At 36.5% G+C, this 24,205-nt stretch overlaps 1 protein-coding gene across 8 annotated transcripts; it reads left to right on the forward strand.

Annotated features, from left to right (window-relative positions):
- Nucleotides 1–37: 37 nt before the first annotated feature.
- denn-4 (DENN domain type RAB GEF) lies at nt 38–24,117 on the forward strand (the record flags this gene model as incomplete). 8 transcript variants are annotated; one of them, NM_001307461.3, is made up of 22 exons in its annotated part: nt 39–114; nt 604–728; nt 2,050–2,286; nt 3,688–4,074; nt 5,204–5,353; nt 5,409–5,558; nt 6,899–7,110; nt 9,727–10,099; nt 10,158–10,336; nt 11,367–11,521; nt 11,580–11,641; nt 12,414–12,452; nt 13,462–13,530; nt 14,146–14,236; nt 15,134–15,225; nt 15,277–15,528; nt 16,278–16,851; nt 18,474–18,866; nt 19,626–19,942; nt 20,803–20,981; nt 21,868–22,206; nt 23,164–24,116. In NM_001307461.3, 22 exons carry the CDS (start codon nt 45–47, stop codon nt 23,351–23,353), a joined length of 4,635 nt encoding a protein of 1,544 aa, NP_001294390.1. The 8 variants fall into 8 exon arrangements, with proteins under 8 accessions (NP_001294385.1, NP_001294388.1, NP_001294390.1 ...); NM_001307458.3 differs by having other exon boundaries at nt 45–114; nt 5,403–5,558; nt 15,128–15,225; nt 23,164–23,353; NM_001307462.3 differs by having other exon boundaries at nt 45–114; nt 5,403–5,558; nt 23,164–23,353.
- Between the last annotated feature and the right edge of the window lie 88 nt (nt 24,118–24,205).

Raw genomic sequence — 24,205 nt, forward strand, 5'->3', positions numbered from 1 at the left:
CACCCATTTTTAATGAAAATTTCAGCCATTTTTCCAGAAAATCGATGAGTAGTGGTGCCGGGTTAACCGGATCACACGATGAACGACGACTTTTCGAACATTTTGTCATAGCCGGTGAGTTTTTTAATCGACTTTTCGCCGGAAAATTGGAAAAATAGAGGAAACCTGGAACACCCGGCGAAAAGTGGCAGTTTTCAAGACTAAATGTGATTTTTTGAATGGAAAAACTGAATTTTTCAGGCGGGAAAGCTAAAAAACAAATTGAAAAGTGAAATTTTCGCATAAAATTTATAAAAATCGACAAAAATTCGGAAATTACGTTAGAAACCGTGATTTTCGATTATTTATCCAGTTTTTGACGTAAAATTTGTTTAAAAAACACTGGAAACTGTAAATCTTGTCGAAAAATCGCTTTTTTAACGAATTTTTGATGAAAAATAGCCAAATTTCATTTAAAACTGCATAAAAACATGGAAAACGGGTTTAAATAAGACTAGAAATATTAAAATATAAGTTTTGCCGGAAATTTCCATTTATTTGGTCGAAATTGTACTAAAAATGTTTAAAATCCCATTTTTTACCGAAAAAACCAAAAATTTCCAGGTTTGGCCGAAAATCAGCCGCTGGAACGTCTAAAACCGTCGTCCGAGGAATGTGGGCTCCGAAATACGCAACCACTGGCTCCGATCACCGACATTGCCGTCATTTTCCCGAGTCTCGGTGAAAAAGTGAGAAAAAGCGTGGAAAATTGGATGAAATTGGGCAATTCCCTGGAAAAAATTCAAGAAAATCTGATTTTCTAGCTTTTTTTACCGAAAAATTATGTAAAAACTAAAAAAAAACTCGCATTTTTCGCTTAAAATGGAAAAACCTGGAAATTTGGGAAAAAGCCAAAAATTGAACAGAAAATGTTCAACTTTTCATACAAAAAATGCATTTATTTCCGAAAAATTGGGTCCCACCACGAAATTCCCAGGGTTACTGTAGACTTTCGTGGTGGGACCCAAATTTCCAATGATCACAGTTAATTAAAAGCTTTCAATTGCATAAAAACCTTAAATTCGGAAGATTTTAATTAAAAAAAAAAACTTTGGGTCTCGAAACGAAAATTTTTAATAATTTGCCTCAACCTCCGGATTTTCAATTTTTGGTATTTTTCCTAGATTCAGCTCGCCGAGAGCTTCAAAATAAGTATAATCATGGCTAGGTTTTGATAGTTTTGAAAATTTTTGGGTCCCGCCACGAAATCCCTCGGGTTTCTGTAGACTTTCGTGGTGGGACCCAAATTTGTCATGATTAGACTTAAATTGAAGCTACCAGTGAGCTGATTTCAAATATATACGTAAAAAAATATTTCCGTCATTTTTCCGAGGCTCGGTGAAAAAGTGTGGAAAAATTTAAAAAATACGTTTAAAAAATTTTTTTAAATAAAATTCAAAGTTTTAATCAAATAATTGAGAAAAATGTGATTTTTCTGATTTTTCTAAATTTTTTTGTTTTGAAAAATTTTGAAATTCAGAGAGATTTTCGACATTTTTAGTGTTAAAATATTAGTTTTTCACCAAAAAGTATAAATTTTTAAACAAAATAAATTCTTTTTTCTATAATTTTTGTTTTTGCCCCAAAAACTCCGGGTTTTCTGATGAAAAAATTGCAATTTGAGCTAAAAATTGATTTTTTTTTTAGCAAAAAGTTAATTTTTTCCTATAATTTTCAGAATTCTAGCTGAAAAAACCGATTTTTGCACAAAATATCGAATTTTAGCTATTAAAATCTGATTTTTGAGCCGAAAAAATCATTGTTTAGATCCAAATCAAATTTTCATTTAAAAATCAATTTTTGGACCGAATTGGGGTCAATTTTAGGGTCAAAAATTCAATTTTTGAGCTAAATAAATCCAATTTAACCGACAATTTTCAATTTTTAAGCAAAAAAAAAATCTTTTTTTGCTTAAAATTTTCAATTTTTAAGCCAAAAAACGACAATTTTCCTACTATTAAAACCTAGAATTTTCAATAAAATTATTTTAAAAATCGATTTTTTTTCCAGCCGCCCGATGGTTTCGACGTTATCGAATCGACTACACTGGGCTACCCGGCAGACCTGAATCACGGCTCCATAGGCCAAAAATCAGTGTTTTTATGCTACAAAAGAGGTTATAACAAGCTTCCACTAGTTGATATTGGAATTTTGGACGAAGGACGTGGTGATAAGCCAATGATTGATTCGAATGTAGTTCAGACGACACCGTTTGGGCGGTGTGCAAGTGTTAATAACGCTTCACAGGTTGGTTTTGAGAAATTTTAGGCGGTTTTGTTGGATTTGGCTCGCTGAGAGCTTTACAATAAGTATAATCATGACATATTTCCGGCTAATTTGAAAATTTTTCGGGTCCCGCTTCAATATTCAAGTATAAAAATAGCATGTTTCGCTGACCGAGAATTTTCTGGGTCCCAGCACGAAAACTACAGTAACCCGGCCAATTTCGTGGCGGGACCTTGAAATTTCCAAATTCAAGCACATCTAGTCATGATTATATTAATTAAACCTCTCAGATTGATGAATTCAATATTTTAAACTAAATTCTTGAATTTTTTAAAAACTTGGGTCCCACCACGAAATTCCCCGAGTTACGGTAGTTTTCGTGGCGGGACCCAAATTTTCGCAATTTACCAAAAAGTATGGCATGCTCATACTTAATTAAAATCTCTCAATTGCATGAAAACTTTGAATCCCGAAATTTTAAAATTTGAAAAAAAATGTTGGGTCTCGCCACGAAAACTACAGTAACCCGGAAAATTTCGTGGCGGGACCCTGAAATTGGCAATTTTCAGCAAAACATGGGATGCATGATTGTATCCAAATTGAAGCTGTTAGATTGATGAATTAAATTCTTGAATTTTTTAAAAATTTGGGTCCCACCACGAAATTCCCCGGGTTACTGTAGTTTTCGTGGTGGGACCTTGAAATTGTCATCGAAGAGCGCTTACTTATGGGTAATCATGCCATGTTTTCGCGAAATTTGGCAATTTCAAGATCCCGTCACGAAAACTACAGTAACCCAGAGAATCACTAAATTCAGAAACTGCTCAGAAACTCCTCAGAAAATTCCAATTTTCTTTTGACTGGGTCTTGTCACGAAAATCTTCAAATCTTGCGCAGAGACCCTAAATTTTAGATTTTTCATTTCGTCAATAAGTTTGAAAAAAAGGCAATCATAGATTTACTTTCTTTAAGAAACTTTTGGGCCTCGTCACGAAATTGCCTGGGTTACTGTAGTTTTCATGATGGGACCCAAGTTTTTCAAATTCGGTAAAAATTGGTTATTGTTAACTTCAAATTGAGATTTTAATTTAGAAAAAAAATTAACTTTATTATATTTTTCTGAACAAAAGATCAAAAATTCACAATGAAATTTCCTGTGGCAAATGTGCTCTACTGATCTAGGTGTTAATTATGTTATTTCCTCAACTAAATAACATACTTAACACCTATGACTATCAGTAGTTCACATTTAGTCACGCGTAGGGGGAACCTCTGCCCAAATTTTCATTTTTCTCCCAAAAGCATGTATTTTTTTTCATTTTTTCGCGAAAAAAATCCCCAATTTCCTCAATTGTTTTATTTTCAACCCAAAAATTTAACAGATTTTTTTTTCACATTTTCATCAAATTTTTCCAATTTCAGGGAATCTACCTCACCTATCGACGAGCTCCACCAAACTCTTCACAGAGCCAATTCGTAGTGACAGATATCAAAGTTATTCTGGCGAATAAGGGAGAAATCCCACCGCACACCTACTACAAAATCACCAAAAACCTGAATAAAGGTCTCGTCGGTTCGGATGTCTTCATTTGTTATAAGAAATCACAGGGAACAGCGAAACGGTTGGCCTATAAGCCGGCAGTTTTGGATTATTTCCCCCGAAGTGATCATTCGGGTGAAATGGAAGATTTTAAGCTCGCACAGAACGTTGCAATGTTCTGCCTACCGATGGGAGCACTTATCGAGTGTTGGCCTACGAAATGTGCACCTCCTGATCGCAGTTTTTCCACTTTTGTGCTCACTGATGAGGTAAAGTTGCCAAAAATTGGTGATTTTCACCTAAAATTTGGATTAAAAACCGCTGTTTCACAACAAAAAATAAAATAATTAAAAACCCAAAAATAAAATAAAAAATGCAGCCAGATTTCAAACTTCTTGAGGCAAATGCGCTCTACTGATAATCTAGGTGTTAATTATGCTATTAAATAACATGCTTAACACCTATGACTATTAGTAGTTCACATTTAGTCACGCGTAGGGGGAACCTCTGCCCAAAATTTCATTTTTTTAGGCTAGAAGTTTTCAAAAATCTGTTAATTTTTTGGAAAACTTTGAAATTTTTACCGAGATTCAACAGAAAATTTGATATTCAGTATCAGGGGTGGGCGGCAATGTTTTTTGTTTACAAATTCGGCAAATTGCCGGTTTGCCGATTTGCCAGAAATTTTCAATTCCGGCAATTCGCCGATTTGACGGAAATTTTCAATTTCAACGAATTACCGATTTGCCGGAAAATGTCATTTTCAGCAAACTGCCGATTTGCCGGAAATTTTCAATTCCGGCAGTTTGCCGATTTGCCGGAAATTTTCAATTCCGGCAATTTGCCGATTTGACGGAAATTTTCAATTCCGGCAATTTGCCGATTTGCCGGAAATTTTCAATTCCGGCAGTTTGCCGATTTGCCGGAAATTTTCAATTCCGGCAATTTGCCAATTTGACGGAAATTTTCAATTCCGGCAATCTGCCGATTTGACGGAAATTTTCAATTCCGACAATTCGCCGATTTGCTGGAAATGTTCAATTCCAGCAATTTGCCGGAAAAAAAAAGTTGGCCGCCCACCCCTGTATAACAAAATTCAACTGTCTGAAACTTGGCATTTACACTTCAAGAATTAATTCCCAATCCGAGTTTTCTGTTCGAAATTTTATGGTCTCGAAGCGAAAATTCAGTCCTATTGTTCCAAAAATTATTTCCCCTATTTCCGAATTCAAATTCTTTGTGGCAAATGTGCTCTACTGATATTCTAGGTGTTAATCCTGTCAAATTATTAACAAGCGTAACATCTATGCCTATCAGTAGTTCACATTTAGTCACGCGTAGGGGGAACCTATGCCCGAATTTTCATTTTCCCACCCAAAAACTTGCAATTCTTTACAGAATGGTACAAAATTCTACGGCTCCGCAGTAACGTTTTACGAAAAATATACAAAACAGTTGAGCGAAGATCAATTGGAACAATTGGACCTGAAAAGTGACGAAGGTGGAACTGTGGAGGATTCTGGCAGTAATAATGATCCAGCTGATGATGTACGGGGCGGTTTCTTCAATTTTTTGGCTGAAAAAATTCTCGATAAAGTTGCAGATTCTCTTCTACAAAAATGTGTCAATATGTCTGATATCGCGTTTTCCGTTCTTCAACTCATTCAAACGATTTCTCTTCTTTCTACACAGAATGTCATCGACACCGAGTTGTTCACATCCAGTGCCAATTGAACGATACATTTCTCATTTGGTGCATATTTTATTTGAATTCAGCTCAGAGCTTCAAAATAAGTATAATCATAACTAGGTTCTGATAGTTTTGAAAATTTTTGGGTCTCGCCACGAAATCCCTCGGGTTGCTGTAGTTTTTGAAGTCATTTTTGTAGTTATATTCAGCTCGTCGAGAAGTTCAATTTGAGTATGAAATTAGCATGTTTCGCTGAAATTCGAGCATTTCTGGGTCTCGCCACGAAAATCTACAGTAACCCGGAGAATTTAATTATTGTATCCAAATTGAAGCTCTCAGATTGATGAATCCAAGTTTTAAAAATTAAATTCTTGAATTTCTTTTAAAAATTTGGGTGGCACCACGAAATTCCCGGGGTTACTGTAGATTTTCGTGGTGGGACCCAAATTTTCTGTATTTTCCAAAAAGTATGACATGCTCATAAGAGCTCTCAATTGCTTATAAACCTTAAAATCCGAAATTTTAAAAATTTGTTTAAAAAAAAAGGGTTTCGAAACGAAAATTCTTAAAATTTGTCTAAACCCTCTAATTTTTAATTTTTGATATTTTACATATTCTACCTAGATTCGGCTCGTCGAGAGCTTCAAAACAAGTATAATCATGACTATGTTCCGTTGAATTCGGAAATTTTTGGGTCCCGCCACGAAATCCATCGGGTTACTGTAGTTTTTGAAGTCATTTTTGTAGTTATATTCAGCTCGTCGAGAAGTTCAATTTGAGTATAAAAGTAGCATGTTTCGCTGAAATTCGAGCATTTTCTGGGTCTCGCCACGAAAATCTACAGTAACCCGGAGAATTTCGTCGCGGGACCCTGAATTGACAACGGAAAACATGGCATGATTGTATCTAAATTGAAGCTCTCAGATTGATGAATTAAATTCTTGAATTTCTTTTAAAAAGTTTCTGGGTTCCACCACGAAATTGCCAGGGTAACTGTAGTTTTCGTGGCGGGACCCAAATTTTCTCAAATTTCGAAGAAGTATGGAATGCTCATAAGAGCTCGCAATTGCATAAAAACCTTAAAATCTGAAATTTCGAAATTTGAAAAAAAAATTTTGGGTCTCGACACGAAAATCTCTAAAAATTTGTCTAAACCCTCTAATTTTGAATTTTTTGATTTTTTTACATATTTTACCTAGATTCAGCTCGTCAAGAGCTTCAAAATAAGTATAATCATGACTAGGCTTTGATAGTTTTGAAAATGTTTGGGTCCCGCCACGAAATTCCCCGGGGTACTGTAGGCTTTCGTGGTGGGACTCAAATTGAAGCTCTCAGTGAGCTGATTTTAAATATATCTGTAACAGTATGAAAATTTCCCTAAAAATTCCCAATTTTTCTTTCAGATGTACGAAGTTTCGTTCCCAACACCCCGCCGCCCACGCGTTTTCATGCAACTTGGCGCTGAAAATATCAGTTTTGACTCACATGATGATAGTCAACTCCCGTTGAACGGAGCTCAACTAATCGATACTCTAAAATATCTTGGAAGTGAAAATCTCATGTATTTGATGCTTCTGGCGCTGCTCGAGCAGAAAATTTTGATTCATAGTTTACGGTAGGGGGTGAAGATTTGGAGTTTTCTTATTAGAAAAATCGGATTTTACGCGAAAAATTACTCTAGTATCAGATTTCCCGAGATTTTTACTGATTTTTACACCAAAAATGATTGTTTTTTTTTGAAAATCTATAAAAATTCAAAATATCCTGAATTTTTAGAAATTTTCATTTTTGGCAATTTTCCGATTTGCCGGAAATTTCCATTTTCGCCGAATTGCCGGTTTGCCGGAAATTTCCATTTTCGCCGAATTGCCGATTTGCCGGAAATTTTCATTTTCGCCGGTTTGCCGGAAATTTCCATTTTCGCCGAATTGCCGATTTGCCGGAAATTTCCATTTTCGCCGAATTGCCGGTTTGCCGGAAATTTCCATTTTCGCCGAATTGCCGGTTTGCCGGAAATTTCCATTTTCGCCGAATTGCCGGTTTTCTGGAAATTTCCATTTTCGCCGAATTGCCGATTTGCCGGAAATTTTCATTTTCGCCGGTTTGCCGGAAATTTCCATTTTCGCCGAATTGCCGGTTTTCTGGAAATTTCCATTTTCGCCGAATTGCCGATTTGCCGGAAATTTTCATTTTCGCCGGTTTGCCGGAAATTTCCATTTTCGCCGAATTGCCGATTTGCCGGAAATTTCCATTTTCGCCGAATTGCCGATTTGCCGGAAATTTCCATTTTCGCCGAATTGCCGATTTGCTGGAAATTTTCAATTTTGGCAATTCACCGGTTTGCCGGAAATTTTCATTTTCGCCGAATTGCCGATTTGCCGGAAATTTTCATTTTCGCCGGTTTGCCGGAAATTTCCATTTTCGCCGAATTGCCGGAAATTTCCATTTTCGCCGAATTGCCGATTTGCCGGAAATTTCCATTTTCGCCGAATTGCCGGTTTGCCGGAAATTTCCATTTTCGCCGAATTGCCGATTTGCCGGAAATTTCCATTTTCGCCGAATTGCCGGTTTGCCGGAAATTTCCATTTTCGCCGAATTGCCGGTTTGCCGGAAATTTCCATTTTCGCCGAATTGCCGGTTTGCCGGAAATTTCCATTTTCGCCGAATTGCCGGTTTTCTGGAAATTTCCATTTTCGCCGAATTGCCGGTTTGCCGGAAATTTCCATTTTCGCCGAATTGCCGGTTTCCGGCAATTCGGCGAAAATGGAAATTTCCGGCAAACCGGCAATTCGGCGAAAATGGAAATTTCCGGCAAACCGGCAATTCGGCGAAAATGGAAATTTCCGGCAAATCGGCAATTCGGCGAAAATGGAAATTTCCGGCAAACCGGCAATTCGGCGAAAATGGAAATTTCCGGCAAATCGGAAAATTGCCAAAAATGAAAATTTCTAAAAATTCAGGATATTTTGAATTTTTATAGATTTTCAAAAAAAAACAATCATTTTTGGTGTAAAAATCAGTAAAAATCTCGGGAAATCTGATACTAGAGTGATTTTTCGCGTAAAATCCGATTTTTCTAATAAGAAAACTCCAAATCTTCACCCCGCCGGAAATTTTCATTTTCGCCGGTTTGCCGGAAATTTCCATTTTCGCCGAATTGCCGATTTGCCGGAAATTTCCATTTTCGCCGAATTGCCGATTTGCCGGAAATTTCCATTTTCGCCGAATTGCCGATTTGCTGGAAATTTTCAATTTTGGCAATTCACCGGTTTGCCGGAAATTTTCATTTTCGCCGAATTGCCGATTTGCCGGAAATTTTCATTTTCGCCGGTTTGCCGGAAATTTCCATTTTCGCCGAATTGCCGGAAATTTCCATTTTCGCCGAATTGCCGATTTGCCGGAAATTTCCATTTTCGCCGAATTGCCGGTTTGCCGGAAATTTCCATTTTCGCCGAATTGCCGATTTGCCGGAAATTTCCATTTTCGCCGAATTGCCGGTTTGCCGGAAATTTCCATTTTCGCCGAATTGCCGGTTTGCCGGAAATTTCCATTTTCGCCGAATTGCCGGTTTGCTGAAATTTCCATTTTCGCCGAATTGCCGATTTGCCGGAAATTTCCATTTTCGCCGAATTGCCGGTTTGCCGGAAATTTCCATTTTCGCCGAATTGCCGATTTGCCGGAAATTTCCATTTTCGCCGAATTGCCGGTTTGCCGGAAATTTCCATTTTCGCCGAATTGCCGGTTTGCCGGAAATTTCCATTTTCGCCGAATTGCCGGTTTGCCGGAAATTTCCATTTTCGCCGAATTGCCGGTTTTCTGGAAATTTCCATTTTCGCCGAATTGCCGGTTTGCCGGAAATTTCCATTTTCGCCGAATTGCCGGTTTTCTGGAAATTTCCATTTTCGCCGAATTGCCGGTTTGCCGGAAATTTCCATTTTCGCCGAATTGCTGATTTGCCGCAAATTTTCATTTTTGGCAATTTTCCGATTTGCCGGAAATTTTTCATTTTCAGCAAGTTTCCGATTTGCCGATTTTCCGGAAATTTTCTAGTCCGACAAGTTACCGGAAATTTTCAATTCCAGCAATTTGCCGATTTGCCGGAAATAAAAATTTCCGGCAAATGGGCAAATTGCCTGAAATTTTAATTTTAAGGGTTACGGCTCTGCCCAAAATATCCTTTTTCAGTCCAAAAACTTCAGTTTTTCTCTTAAAACTTCAATTTTTTCTGCAGACCATGGATGCTTGCCGCCGTAGCCGAATCAGTGTGTGCTCTGATGTTCCCATTCCATTGGCAATGCCCATACATCCCACAATGTCCGTTGGGACTTGCCGGCGTACTCCATGCCCCGCTTCCATTCATCGCCGGCGTCGATTCCCGATACTTTGAGCTTTACGAAGATCCACCTGATGACGTCACCTGCTTCGATTTGGACACAAGTACGATCAGTTTTTCGACAGTCCGCGCCACTTTCAAAACGTCGATGTTGCCGAAAAAACCGGCAAAACAGCTGAAATCGGCGTTGGAGGATATATTTGGAAAGCTGCAGAAACAGGATTATTCGACAAATTCAAAAAGTGATGGAGGATTTATTCCAGTAGATCAGGTTGTGTACTCCCAGAGGAGAAGATTTTTTAATTTTTAATTTTCAAAATTTTGTTCAGGATTTGGTAAAACAGCGACAACGACGAGAGTTCGAGAATGAAATTCACGATGCTTTTTTGAAATTCATCGCGAGTATTATGAAGGGATATCAAGCGTTTTTAAGGCCTATCAAGGGGGCTCCAATGACTGAACATGCTACAGATACTGGGAATTTGTTCGATTTGGATGGGTTTTTAAGGTAGAAATCCGGGGTAAAATTATGCTTAAACAACGAAAATTTAGTGATTTTACCATAATATTAAGCGTAGAAATTTGGCGTTTTCCCAATAAATTTCTCCAAATTCAGCCAACAGTTTAAAAAATCAATCCATTAAATCTGACCTTTGAGCAAAATCAGTTAAACTCTAAAAACCACGAAATATTAATTTAAAAATCGAGGAAAAAACTATCATGTCAAATTTTTTGTGGCAAATGTGCTCTACTGATAATCTAGGTGTTAATTATGTTAATTTCTTATTCAATTAACATACTTATCACCTATGACTATCATTAGTTCACATTTAGTCACGCGTAGGGGGAACCTATGCCCAAATTTTCATTTTTGCACCGAATCCTACGTGAAATTGCGAATATTGAACAAAATTTGTCTTAAAAAGGCCGGAGGTTTGAAAAGTTCAAAAATCCAGCACATTAGATTCTTTAATTTTTAATTTTTTTATGTGAAAACTCTTCGATCACTAAATTCAGAAATTTCTGAAAATGTTTGAAAAATTCAGTTTTGTTTTATTGAGTCTCGCCACGAAATTCTTCAAACTTACCGCAGACCCTCAATTTTGGATTTTTCATTTTGTCTCTTTGAATCCGGCTGAACGTTTGTGTTAATTTAAGTACAGTCATGACAGATTTCCTTTCGTTTAAAAAAAAAATTACAGGTCTCGCCGCGAAATCGCCTGGATTACTGTAGTTTTCATGGTGGGACCAACAATTTTCAAATTCGATACAAATTAGTTATGGTTACATTCGAATTAAAAATTTAATAAAACTAATATTTTTTTTTTGAGAAAAAAAACGGGGTCTAGCTTTTTCTTTTAAAAAATCGAAAATTCGCAATGAAACTTTGAAATGTTCTGTGGCAAATGTGCTCTACTGATAATCGAGGCGTTAATTATGTTATTTTTACCAAAAATAACATACTCAACACCTATGACTATCAGTAGTTCACATTTAGTCATCCACTCAAAAAGTCTGGAAAAAAGCCAAATTTTCAGATCCCGTGACCGTTCGTCTGCAGACTTTTACAAACGATTCTCGGAGACGCAGTCTTTTATGAGATTTATAGAGGAACGAAGCTTTGTATCGGATAAAAACACATATAATGCATTCTTCGATGATTGTATTGCAAAGTTGACGAGCGCAGTGGAAGGTGGGCGGAATTTTTCTGCTGAAAACAGGAAATTATCGCAAATTCCGCATCATTACAGACGGTCGAGATATCAGTGGAGTTCAACTTTTAGAGCCCGACACATCGCACAGCCACACTACGGTAGGTTTTTTTCAGAGTTTTTGGCGGATTTTGGCACTGCAACTTTTTCCTTACGAGGGACGAGGAAAAGTGGTTTCTAGGCCATGGCCGAGGGGCCGACAAGTTTCAGCGGCCATTTATCTTGCTTTGTTTTCCGCCTGTTTTCTTTTGTTTTTCATCGATTTTTTTCGTTTTTTCTTATTAAAACTGATAAATAAATATTTTTTGCAGATGCTAAAACAATTTCCAAGTAAAATTATTATGTATTCAGTGGGCAAGCAGCGGTGAAAGTGGGCAATGTAAAATGATGGATTACGGGAATACAAAACCTAAACTTTTTCTGAAACATGATACATATGCTGCTTAGATGCTGAAATTACCTGATTTTCATAACGAGACCGCTGAAAAAGTTTTGAGGTTTTCAAAATTCAACTTTTTTGGTGAAAGTCTCAGCATTTAAGCAGCATATGTATCATGTTTCAGAAAAAGTTTAGGTTTTGTATTCCCGTAATCCATCATTTTACATTGACCACTTTCACCGCTGCTTGCCCACTGAATACATAATTTTTTTACTTGGAAATTGTTTTAGCATCTGCAAAAAATATTTATTTATCAGTTTTATTAAGAAAAAACGAAAAAAATCGATGAAAAACGTAAGAAAACAGGCGGAAAACAAAGCAAGATAAATGGCCGCTGAAACTTGTCGGCCCCTCGGCCATGGCAGTGTTTGGCATGATTTTCGTGGCTTTTGTGAGAGCAGATTTAGTAGGTGTGAAATTTTTCGAAATTTTAGAGTACGATTAACGCGTTAGCTGATACAAGGACGTCTATGGTTTGTTGTGATTTTTTGATTGGAAAAAATTGATTTTTTTCTTTTAATTGCTTCTGGTCCTCTGTTTTACATGTTGCATGGCTTTTTATATGGGGAAGGAAAATGGTGTTTTTCCGAAAAAAAAAAGTGTGAAAAAACGTAAAAAGGAGCCTAAAACTCGAAAAAATTGGCTTAAAAACGTGAGAAAAGCACAGCAGCCGACATTTTCCTGGTTTTGGATTTTTTTTGAAATTTCAAACCTTCAGCGTAAATTTGAAAAAAAGCTCAAAAATTGGTTTTTTTTATAATTTCAAATAAAGCAGCCGACCCTTTCCGGGTTTGAAAAAATTTACGAAAAAGTCTGCTTTAAAATCTGCTTTGAAAGCTCAAAAAACTACTGAAATTGTCAGAAATATGAAGCAGCCGACACTTTACGGTTTTTAGAAATTTGCGGAAATCTTAATTTTTTTAAATTTAGAAATTTCAGTTTTTCGAGACAAATTTTGCTAAAAATTTGAAGGAATTTTGAAAAAATCTTAAATCGTTAAAAAAAATTTAAGCAGCCAACACTTAACTGGTTTCAAGAGAATTAACTAAAAATCGTACCTTTTTACAAATTTCAGTTTAAAAATTACAACAAAAAAAACTTCGAAAATTCAAAAATTAGCCCAAAACGGGGAAATAGTAAAGCAGCCGACACTTTACTGGTTTTTGGAAAATTTTCGGAAAAGTATATATTTTTTATCACAAAAACCTCGGTAAACTCGAAAAAATGGCTCAAAAATCGTAGAAAACACGTGTTTTGTGATGAAAATTTGAATATTTTACCCAAACCTTTATGGCAATCATTCAAAAAAAAAACTAAAACAACAAAGCAGCCGACACTTCACTGGTTTTAAAATAATTTTTTTTGTTAAATTTTACCGCTTCTACTAACAATTCACACCACATTGTCCATTTTTTTTTCACATACAGGAGCTCACCAATTCAAAAAAAACTGAAGTTTACAGTAATCCCCCTCAAACTTCAGGTCTTCATCCCGGCACCGGAGCCATTTTTGAATCAGGAGACTGGCGAAGAGCTGCAATTTGTCTATGGGGTTTGTAGTTCTAAATTTAAAAAAAAATTTTTTTGATTGCTTTATTAGACTCAAAATTGTCTGAAAACACCGATTTCATAAAGAAACTTCTTGAAAACTTCTCAAAAAATAGTTATGACGGCTCAAAAAATGACCTAAAATTAGTGAAAATTTGAAATTTGACCTTGTCAAGCGTCTGGAAACATTTTTTTTTTGAAATCACCGCCAAATTTTGGGTTTACAAGTCAATTATCTTGTGTCTTCAACTTCAATTAGGGATTTAAAAGTCGATGAACGGCGAGATTTGGTAAAAAAATTTAAAAATCTCGCCGTCCATCGAATTTAAAATCCCTAATTGAAGTTGAAGACACAAGATAATTGACTTGAAAACTCAAAATTTGGCGGTAATTTCATAAAAAAAAATGTTTCCAGCCGCTTGACAAGTCGGTCAAGTTTCAAATTTTCACTAATTTTAGGCCATTTTTTGAGCCGTCATAACTTTTTTTTCTGAAAAGTTTTCAAGAAGTTTCATTATGAAATTCGGTGTTTTCAGACAATTTTGAGTCTAATAAAACAATTAAAAAATTCGACTACACCACCACCTTTAAGTGATAAAAAAATAAAAGAAAATTTAAGGAATTCCCGTCGAAAATGCGAAGCGAGTACTTCCAACTGGATCGACTTGAGAAAAATGGGAAAGATGGGGAAAAGGTTCCCATGCATTTTGGTAAGAAATTGGAAAAATTTGGAGAATTTGGGCTGATTCAAACGGTTCAAAAAATTGGAAAAAGTGTGGATTTTTTTTGAATTTTTTCGCGATTTTCAGTGTAACATTTGGTTTAAAAACCTTAAAGTTTCAGTTTTTTTGGAAAAAAAGCAAGATTTTGATCAAAAATGAATCTCCATTCGAAAATTGGCGGAAATTTCAGAAATTAAAATTTATTGGGGCAAGTGTGCTCTATTGTTAACATAGGCCAGAGGTGGTGGGCGGCAAACGATTTTTCGCGCAATTTGACGAAATTGAAAATTTCTGGCAAATCCGCAAATTGTCGGAATTGAAAAATTCAGGCAAACCGGCAACTTGACGAAAATAAAAATTTCTGGCAAATTGCCGGAATCGAAATTTCTGGCAAACCGGCACATTTGCCGGAATCGAAATTTCTGGCAAACCGCCAAATTGCCGGAATTCAGCATTTCGGACAAACCGGCAACTTTCCGGAAATAAATATTTCCGGCAACTCGGCAAACCGGCAACTTGTAGAAAATAAAAATTTCCGGCAAACCGGCAAACTGCCGGAATTGACAAATTTCGGAAAATTGACAAACCGGCAAATTGTCGGAATTCAAAATTTCTGGCAAACCGACAATTGGAGAAAATTGGAAAAATAAAAATTCTCGGCAAACCGGCAAATCGCCGGAATTGAAATTTCCGGCAAACCAGCGAATATCCGGAATTGAAAACTTCCGGCAAATCGGCAAAAAAATTCTTGGCAAGCCGACAAAATGCCGGAATTGACAATTTTCGGCAAACCGGCAAATTGGCGATTTGCCGACCACCCCGAAAATTTGTATTTCCAACTCAAAAACTTCCGAGAAGTTTCAGAAGAGTTCCAAAAAGTTTCAGAAGCATCCCGTTGCTCGGCAGTTCGCACAAAACCGGAAACCCGTTCCTCGTTGCTAGCCGCCACAAATGCTGTGAAAACCAACCCGCTTCATGTAATTTCCCCGTAAAATTCCCCCTAAACTCCTAATTTTTCACGATTTCAGTGGTCAAAAACGCTTCTGTTCTACTCATATTCACTATGGTTCATGCAATTGGATAGCCTCCTCACCGCTGCTCCAAACAAGAAGAAAATACTTCGTCTGGCATTTAATGTGCTCGATCGAATGGAAAAAACCGAGATTTTCCCGCTCGATCAAGTATGCTATCGAATTCTTATCGAACTTTGCGGAAAATATTCGGAGCCCGAGATGGCTGTCAAGGTTATGAGAGCCATGCAAAGAGCTGGGCTTGAACAGGTAAAAATTGGAGAAAATTGGAGAAAAGCAAGTGCGCCCCGATGAGAAAATCTACTTAAATTACTCAAAAATATCGATTTTTCACTCAAAATTTTGAATTGTCAACCGACCGCATGATGTAAGCGCGCTCTAATGAGAAATCTACTCAAATTTTCAAATCCGCATCGACCGCATGATGCAAGTGCGCTCCGATGAGAAATTGTGTCAAAATTGCTGAAAAATCGATTTTTACACGAAATTTTTTAAATTTGCACCAATTGCATGATCTATGTGCGCTCTAATGAGAAAATATGCTCCGATTACTCAAAAATAGCGATTTTTCACTCAAAATTTTCAAATTTCCCGCGCAACACATGGTGCAAGTGTGCTCTAGTGAGAAAATCATTATATTTGCGCTAAAATCATCTCGATTTGCCACTCAAAGTTTTGAATTTCCCGCGGAACCCATGTAGAAAGTGCGCTCCAATGTGAAATTCCGTTTAAATTGATTTCGCAGGATGCAAGTGCGCCCCAATGAGAAAATCTACTCAAATTTTAAATTTCCCCCGCGAAACGCATGACTCAAGTGCGCTCTAATGAGAAAATTATTCAATTTGCTCTAGAATATAGATTTTTACTCAAATTTTTTGAATTCCTCCCTCCCCCAAAGCATGATGCAAGTGCGCTCCAATAGAAATTCCCAAATTTCGAGTAATATTCTCATTGGAGCGCATTTGTGGCACGGCGAGAATTTCAAAATTTTCTTCCAGAACGCCGTCACCTATGGAATCTACCACCGCGCCGTTATGGATGCCACGTGGCCGTCGCCAGCTCGCCAAAAAGCCATAAAAATGTGGAATTTGCTGAGAATTGTGCTCACCGGCGCCGAAACTCTCCGAAAATGGGCGAATTTGGAAAGAAGACCGCTGAAAATTGATGAAAAATCGGTGGAAAACACGGAAAATGCTGAGAATGTGCAGGCGGAGATCACGGTGGATTATCAGATTACCAGCTATCCACTGGATTCTGTGGAAAATTCGCCGAAAATGACCCCAAAACGGCACAATTTGGAGCAAAAAGAGCCGCTGATGGATCCACTGGGTGCTCTGGGCCCCCTGGAAGCTGAAAATTTGGAAGTTTCACGCGAAAAAACCAAGGAACGATCAAAATCGCTGGGAAAAGTTGGAATGTCGCCAGCGAGAGCGAAATTCTTTGCCGATCACGCTACACTGCCATTTTCCAACGAAAATACGCCGAAATCCGATAAAAAAGAGGCAAAAAGTGGATGGTTTAAGGGAATTGCGAATAGTCCAATGTTTAAAATGATTAAAAGTACTACTTTTGGTAAGAAATTGGATTTTTTTGCGAAAAAAAAATCTGTAAAAAATTCAAATTTAACATAATTTTTTAAACAATCTTGTTCTGTGGCAAATGTGCTCTACTGGTAATTGAGGTGTTTATTACAAGAACAAAATTCTGTGAGAATGCGTATTGCACAACATATTTGACGCGCAAAATATCTCGTAGCGAAAACTACAGTAACTCTTTAAATGACTACTGTAGCGTAGCGCTTGTGTCGATTTACGGGCTCTATTTTTTGAAATTTTTTGCAATTAAAATTAAAATTATTTATTCAACCATGGAATATTAAAATTAGGCAAAAAATAAGAAAATAATACGGGCAAAAAATCGAGCCCGTAAATCGACACTACAGCAGTCATTTAAAGAATTACTGTAGTTTTCGCTACGAGATATTTTGCGCGTCAAATATGTTGTACAATACGCATTCTCAGAATATTATGTACCCTTAATACGTAGGGTTTTGCCGTAATATCAAATTCTCTGTGTTTTCGCCAAATTTTTTTTTCCACATTTTTTTAATTTTATAAAATTTCAATATACAATATGTGAAAACTTAGCTGATTTTCGATTGAAAAAAGCTGATTTGTTTTCAAAAAATCGCAATTTTAAATTAAAAATTGTAAATCTTTTGTGGCAAATGTGCTCTACTGAGCTCTACTGACAGTCAGTGTTAAATACGCCATTTTCACCGAAATGTCGTAGTTAACACGTATGACTAATTCTCAATCCGCGTTTTCTGTTCAAAATTTTATGGTCTCGAAGCGAAAATTTAGTCCTGTTGTTCCAAAAATTATTTCCCCTATTTCCGAATTCAAATTCTCTGTGGCAAATGTACTCGACTGATATTCTAGGTGTTAATCTTGTCAAATTATCAACAAGCGTAACACCTGCGACTATCAGTAGTTCACATTTAGTCACGCGTAGGGGGAACCTCTGCCCAAATTTTCATTTTATACTTAAAAACTTTAAAATTTACCCAAAAAAAATCGACTTGAATTCTGGCTTCCCTCATAAATCGAAATGGCAGAATTTGCCGAACTAGGCCATTTTGGGTTGGAGAGATTTTGTTTAGATTTATGGCGCGTCGCGGCTCGTTTTTAGTTGTAAAAGTGATGTATTTGTCCGTGTGAAGTACACTTCACTTTTCCACGCGCTGTCCGGCAGGCGATTGTCAATGGAGCGCGAAAATTCAATGAGAAAGGTCAGAACCCCGTGAGATCTACAAAAAATGCGGGAGAAGAGACGCAGACTTCTAGCTGATTTCATATGGTTAAGAACGTGCTGGCGTCACATTTTTCTGGGCAAAAAAAATCGCGCGTTTTTTGTAGATCAAACAGTAATCGGATAACCTGGCACCACGTGTGTTGCTTGATTTTCAATTGAATTTTCAATTGAAAAAGGTTAACAAAAACCTGAAATTTTAATTTTTGTGGCAAATGTGTTCTACTGGCAGTCAAAGTGTTAAATACGATGTTATCACTGAAATACCGTATTTAATAACTATGACTTTCAGTAGTTCACATTTAGTCACGCGTAGGGGGAACCTATGCCCAAATTTTCATTTTCTCCCGATAAAACTTGAGAATGAACTTAAAATTTTACAGATTCTTCCAAACAAAACTCTGCTGAATCATCAAGTGAAACTAGCTCAATAACCGGAGCTTCTCCATCATTCCATTCCGTAGTAAATCAATTCAAAAAGGGATACGATGACGTCATGCCGTCTCGATTCCGTCTCGGCGTTTCCACACTATTGAACAAATCCGTCGGTGCAATGGGCTCTGGAATGATTTATTCGGACGATCGGGCTTCTGCGGAAAATCCGTTCTTTGTGAATCCAAAAGATCCGGCTTATGTGCTAGATTCGGGCGTACCGAACTGTCTGCTGCGGGAGGAATATTGGATGCGTGAGGTGTATTTGCAGTTGAAACGGAGCCGTGAGCGGGTTGAAAAGGGTCAGAAAAGCGAGGAAAACGAGGAGATTTCCGATGGAATAGGTGAAAATTCGAAAATTCAAAAAAAAAGTGTTGCGATTTTTGAAGGGTTAATTAATTTTTTCTATACAATTACGTACATGACAAAATGTCATTAATTTTTGCGGACTCTTTGTCGATTTTCAAGAAAAGAAAAATCTAAAAGTTCTTGAAGCTTCCGATTTTCCGGATTTTTCTAAAAAGTTATTGAAATCTCAAGATTTTTTGATTTTTTTAGAAATTCTAGGTCCAGTTATTCTAGAAACTTGAATTCCCGCCGAATAACTCTACTATACGCCTACAGTACCCCAACCATATTCTACTAAACCCAAAAATTTGAAATTTATTCTTTTTTTGTGAAAATTGACATTTAAAAGAGCTCTTATTAAGTTATTAAGCTTTTTTTAAAAAATTGTCGTAGAATTTGATGTGCGCTCAAAAATGAAGCTACAGTAATCCAAAAACTTCAAATTTCGGCTAAAAAAATTATTTTTCCCAGCTAATAATTCACTAAATTCAATATTACACTTTATTATTTTTTTGTGGAAGTTTTCTATATTTTCTAGATCTCAGATCATAAAAAATAATTTCTATAGAAATTCAAGTTTCCTGTGGCAAATGTGCTCTACTGATAATTGAGGTGTTAATCATGTTACTTCTACCTATTTCATAGAGAATAACATGCTTAACACTTATGACTATCAGTAGTTCACATTTAGTCACGCGTAGGGGGAACCTCTGCCCAAATTTTCATTTCTAACCCAAAAACTTGCTCATATTCAGCGGATTTCCCCCAATTCTCCGCAAAAACTCCAGGAAAACTGGAGGTGATCCTGTGCACCGCCACCTACTGCCCGTCATGCCGAACAATGGTCTACGATGAGGAAATCATGGCCGGCTGGAAAGTTGACGATCAGAATTTGAACACAATATGCCCACACTGCTCGGGAAGCGGAACGGCGACAGACGCCGTCTCCAACGAAACCGCAGCCATTCAGGAGAGCGTTTTCGCGCCGAGACTCAAAATTCGAATGAGATGGATTGAGGAGATGAAGAGTAGTTGGTATCAGCCTGGTGGACTGCAGGAGACACCGATTTCGGTATAGAAATTGCGGGAATGTTGGGAAAAATTCAAATTTTGTGAATACCATCCACGTGGCGCTCAAATTTCGTTGTGATCTACGCGTTGATCTACAAAATATACGAGAAAAGAGACGCAAGAACGTACTGACGTCACAATTTTCTGGGCAAAGAATTCCCGCGTTTTTTGTAGATCAAACCGTAATGGGACAGCCTGGCGAAATTTCTTGACAAATTTTCAACAGTGTGTGAAATTTCGTTCAAAAATCACGTTTTTCAATAATATCCTCCTTGTGACAAATGCGCTCTTTTGCTAATCTAAGTGTTGAGTATGTTATTTCCTTACATAAATCATATATTCTACACGTATGACTATCAGTAGTTCACATTTAGTCACGCGTAGGGAGAACCTATGCCCAAATTTTCAGTTTTAGGTTCAAAACATGCACATAATTGAATTGGTAATATAAATTTTGAGGTCATAACTGACAAAAAACCTGAAAAATCCGATTTCTTAGCTAATTTACCCTGGAAATTTTTTTTTTGAAGATAGAAAATGAGGTTTCACACTGCAATTCTCAGCTTTTGAAACCATTTTTTTTTTGAATTGTGAGAAATGTGATTCAAAAATACAGATTTTCAAGATTTAGTTCTTTTAAAAGATAGCAAAAATTTTAACAATTGAAGAAATCTAAATTAATTTCTAATTCCTTGTGGCAAATGCGCTCTATTGATAAGCTAGGTGTTAATCATGTTATTTTTACTAAAAATAACATGACTAACACCTATGCCTATCAGTAGTTCACATTTAGTCACGCGTAGGGGGAACCTCTGCCCAAATTTTCATTTTCAACTCAAAAACTTGTGAATTTTCTTACAGACTCCCGAAAAAACGACGTCCACTCCCTCGGATATCCAGCTTGAAGTTGCATTTGTAAGCCCATTGGTGCTCCGTCGTGAGCTTGAAACACTCCTATCCACTGATAAGGACGCGATGAGGAATGAATCGCTGAAAACGACGCATCCGGTGGTTTTCTGGAATTTGATATACTATTTGAGGTGAAAATCACTGCATTTTTGAATTTTAGGATCGTAGCGTAATTTCAAAATTTTTGGGTTACTGTAGCGCCGAAAGTACGCAAACATCGACTACCGTAATCCGAAACACCGAATTTTACGCGATTTCGAGCTACGGCATTGAAAATTCGCCCCTCGAGGTGAAAAGTGACGAGGAATTCGAATTTCAAATTTGAAAAAAATTTGAAAAAATTTTGAATCTCTTTAAAATTTTAATTTTTTTTTTCGTTTCAACACTATAAACTCGTTTCTTTAAGTTCTTAAGTTGAAAAAATCGAGTTCCTCGTGAATTTTAACACATTTCTGCATTTTTCCCGACGCACTAACTTCAAATTTGAAAATTCCGGGTTACTGTAGCCCAAAAGTACGCAAACACCGACTACTGTAGTCCAAAACACCGAATTTTACGCGATTTTGAGCTCGATCTTTGAAAATTTAGTGTTAGAGAAGCGAAAAATGACAAGGAATTCTAAATCTGTACCAGAAAAATTCTGAAAAAAATTTGAAACCTCCTAAAACTGGATTTTTCATTTTTCAACACTTAAAATTTTTTCATGTTCTATAAATTAAATTTTCATGAGTGAAAATCGAGTTTTTTTCTTGAATTTTGAATTTTAACGCTTTTCTGAACTTTTCCCACAGATCCTAGCCAAATTTTTTGATTTTCTGGGTTACTGTAGCGCCAAAAGTACGCAAACACCGAATTTCAAGCGAATTTGAGCTAGAGCTCTGAAAATATAGTTTTAAATGTGAACAATGACGAGGAATTTGAATTAAATGATGAAAATTCTGTCAATGACGACAAAATTTAGCTGGAAAAAAATTCAGCTTTTCAGAAAAAAAAATCGAAATTTTTTTTTTTTTGCAGAAGACTCTCCCTTCCGAGCCATTTATTCTCGTGGATTGCCGAACGTCATCACATTCGTTGCGTCTTTGATCTACCAACACAACACGACGAAACCCGTCTCCCATTGTACTTTTACAACCCGAATCACGATGGAAACGCGCCAAGTTTCGGCGATTTTACCGAAAAAATCACCCGAAAATTGGAGGATGGCTCGGATTCGACGGGCTATGCTACATGGAAGACGGTCACCGACTCGGTGAACAAGAATTTGCTGTTTAAGGCAGTTCAGACACTGGTCAACTCGTCGCGATTGGTGAAAAATGGAAGTGTTCATGTTGGAGCACATTTTCCCATTTTTAGGTGGGGAATTTTCACTGGAATCGGAAAATTTTGATCAAAATCGAAATCTGCAGCACGAAATTTCGTTCCGACTAGCGTTTTTCCCGACACTCTAGCTCAAATTTAGAAATTTTGGGTTACTGTAGCGCCAAATGTACGCAAACACCGACTACCGTATCCCAAAACCCCCAATTTTCCGCAATTTTGAGATAGAGCTCTGAATATTGAGTCTCTAGGACGAAAAATGACGAGATACCCGAATTTCGTATTGAAATTGTTTGTTAATTTTTTTGAGACCCGTGAAAATTGAAATTCCCAGTTTTCAACACTTTAAACTTGTTTTTTTGAATTTTTAAGATGAAAATCGAGCTTCTCGTAAATTTTAGCACATTTCTGCATTTTTCCTGACGCTCTAACTTGAAATTTGAAAAATCCGGGTTACTGTAGCGCCAAAAGTAAAAACTGTAGCGCAAACACCGACTACCGTAACCCAAACCCCCAATTTTACGCAATTTTGAGCTAGAGCTTTGAAAATAAGGTCCCTAGAGTGAAAAATGACGAGAAATCCGAATTTCGTATTGAAATTATTTAGAAATTTTTTGAGACCTGTGAAAATTGAAATTCTCAACTTGCAGCACTTTGAACTCGTTTCTCTAAAATTTTATGACGAAAATCGAATTCCTCGTGAATTTTAACACTTTTCTGCATTTTTCCCGACGCTCTAGCACAAATTTTGGAAATTTCGGGTTACTGTAGCTCCGAAAGTACGCAAACACCGACTACCGTAACCCAAAACACCGGACTTTACGCGATTTTGAGATAGAGCTGTGAAAATTGAGTCCCAAGTGTGAAAAATGACGAGAAATCCGAATTTCATATTGAAATTTCTCAGAAAAAATTGGGGAAATTCTGAAATTCGAAAATTTTCAGCAAAAAAAAAATCAATTTTTCAAATTTTTAAAAGCTTTCCAATTACAGAGACATTCAATTCGCATCGATTGACGTATTTGGCAGAGCACTGCTTCGTGATGCTCTCGACACTCAATACGACTCGGAATCCAACAAATTACCGCCGAAAATCAAGGAAATCCTTCCGCTTCAGGATCATCCGTTGTCCCATGTCACCCGAGCGTGCCGCAAAGTTTTCATGCCATTGGACCTATTTTAATCACTTTTTTTTTTGCTTTTTTGTGTAGAAATTTGGGATTTTTCGCGTTTTTCTTACCCAGGAAATTTGAGAAAAAAGATTTTGAAAAAATTCGAAAAAAAAAATTTTTTCGGAAAATTTCAGATTTTTTCAAAAAATTGTGGGGGCTTTGCAATTTTGAAAAATGCGAAAAAAAAATTTTCTAATTTTTGGCATTTTTTTCTAGAAAAAAATTGAGAAAATATCGATTTTTTTCAAAAAGTATGAATTTTCAATTTTTTTTTAATTTCTGAAGAAAGCCCCATTTAAAAAAATTTCGATTTTTCTAGAAATCAATATTTGAAGAAAATTTAAATTTCAAATTTTCCGGAAATTTTTTGAAAAAAATTTTTTTTTCAATTTTTTCAATTTTCCAAAAAATCTGAAAATTTGCAGTTTTTGAACATTTTAACAAAAAATTATAAAATTTCGAGAAAAATTATCACTTTTACAAAAAAAATCCCATTTTTAGCCAATTTTCTTCATTTTTTCTGTATAATTGTATGTTTTCTTTATAATTTTTCCTATTTTTCTCTATTTTTCCCCCATTTTTCTTTAAATTTTTCACAATTTCTTCCCCCTGTACGAGTGCCCTTTTTTCCCCTTCATAGTTGTGACCGAAAAATCAAAAAAATTTCTAGTGTTGTTCTTTTTAATGTTACTGTGATTCTCTCCAATTGCTTCTGATGATATAATTTTTTAATTCTTTTGGATCACTGAATTATAAGACTTTTATCGACGGAAAATTGGGGTTTTTGAGCGGAAAATTGGACAAATTCGAGGTTTTTTAGCCGGAAATATTTTGATTTTAGATTTGAAAAACAAAAAAAATTA

Source organism: Caenorhabditis elegans, chromosome IV (genome assembly GCF_000002985.6).
Source record: "Caenorhabditis elegans chromosome IV".
In the NCBI taxonomy this organism is placed as follows: domain Eukaryota; kingdom Metazoa; phylum Nematoda; class Chromadorea; order Rhabditida; family Rhabditidae; genus Caenorhabditis; species Caenorhabditis elegans.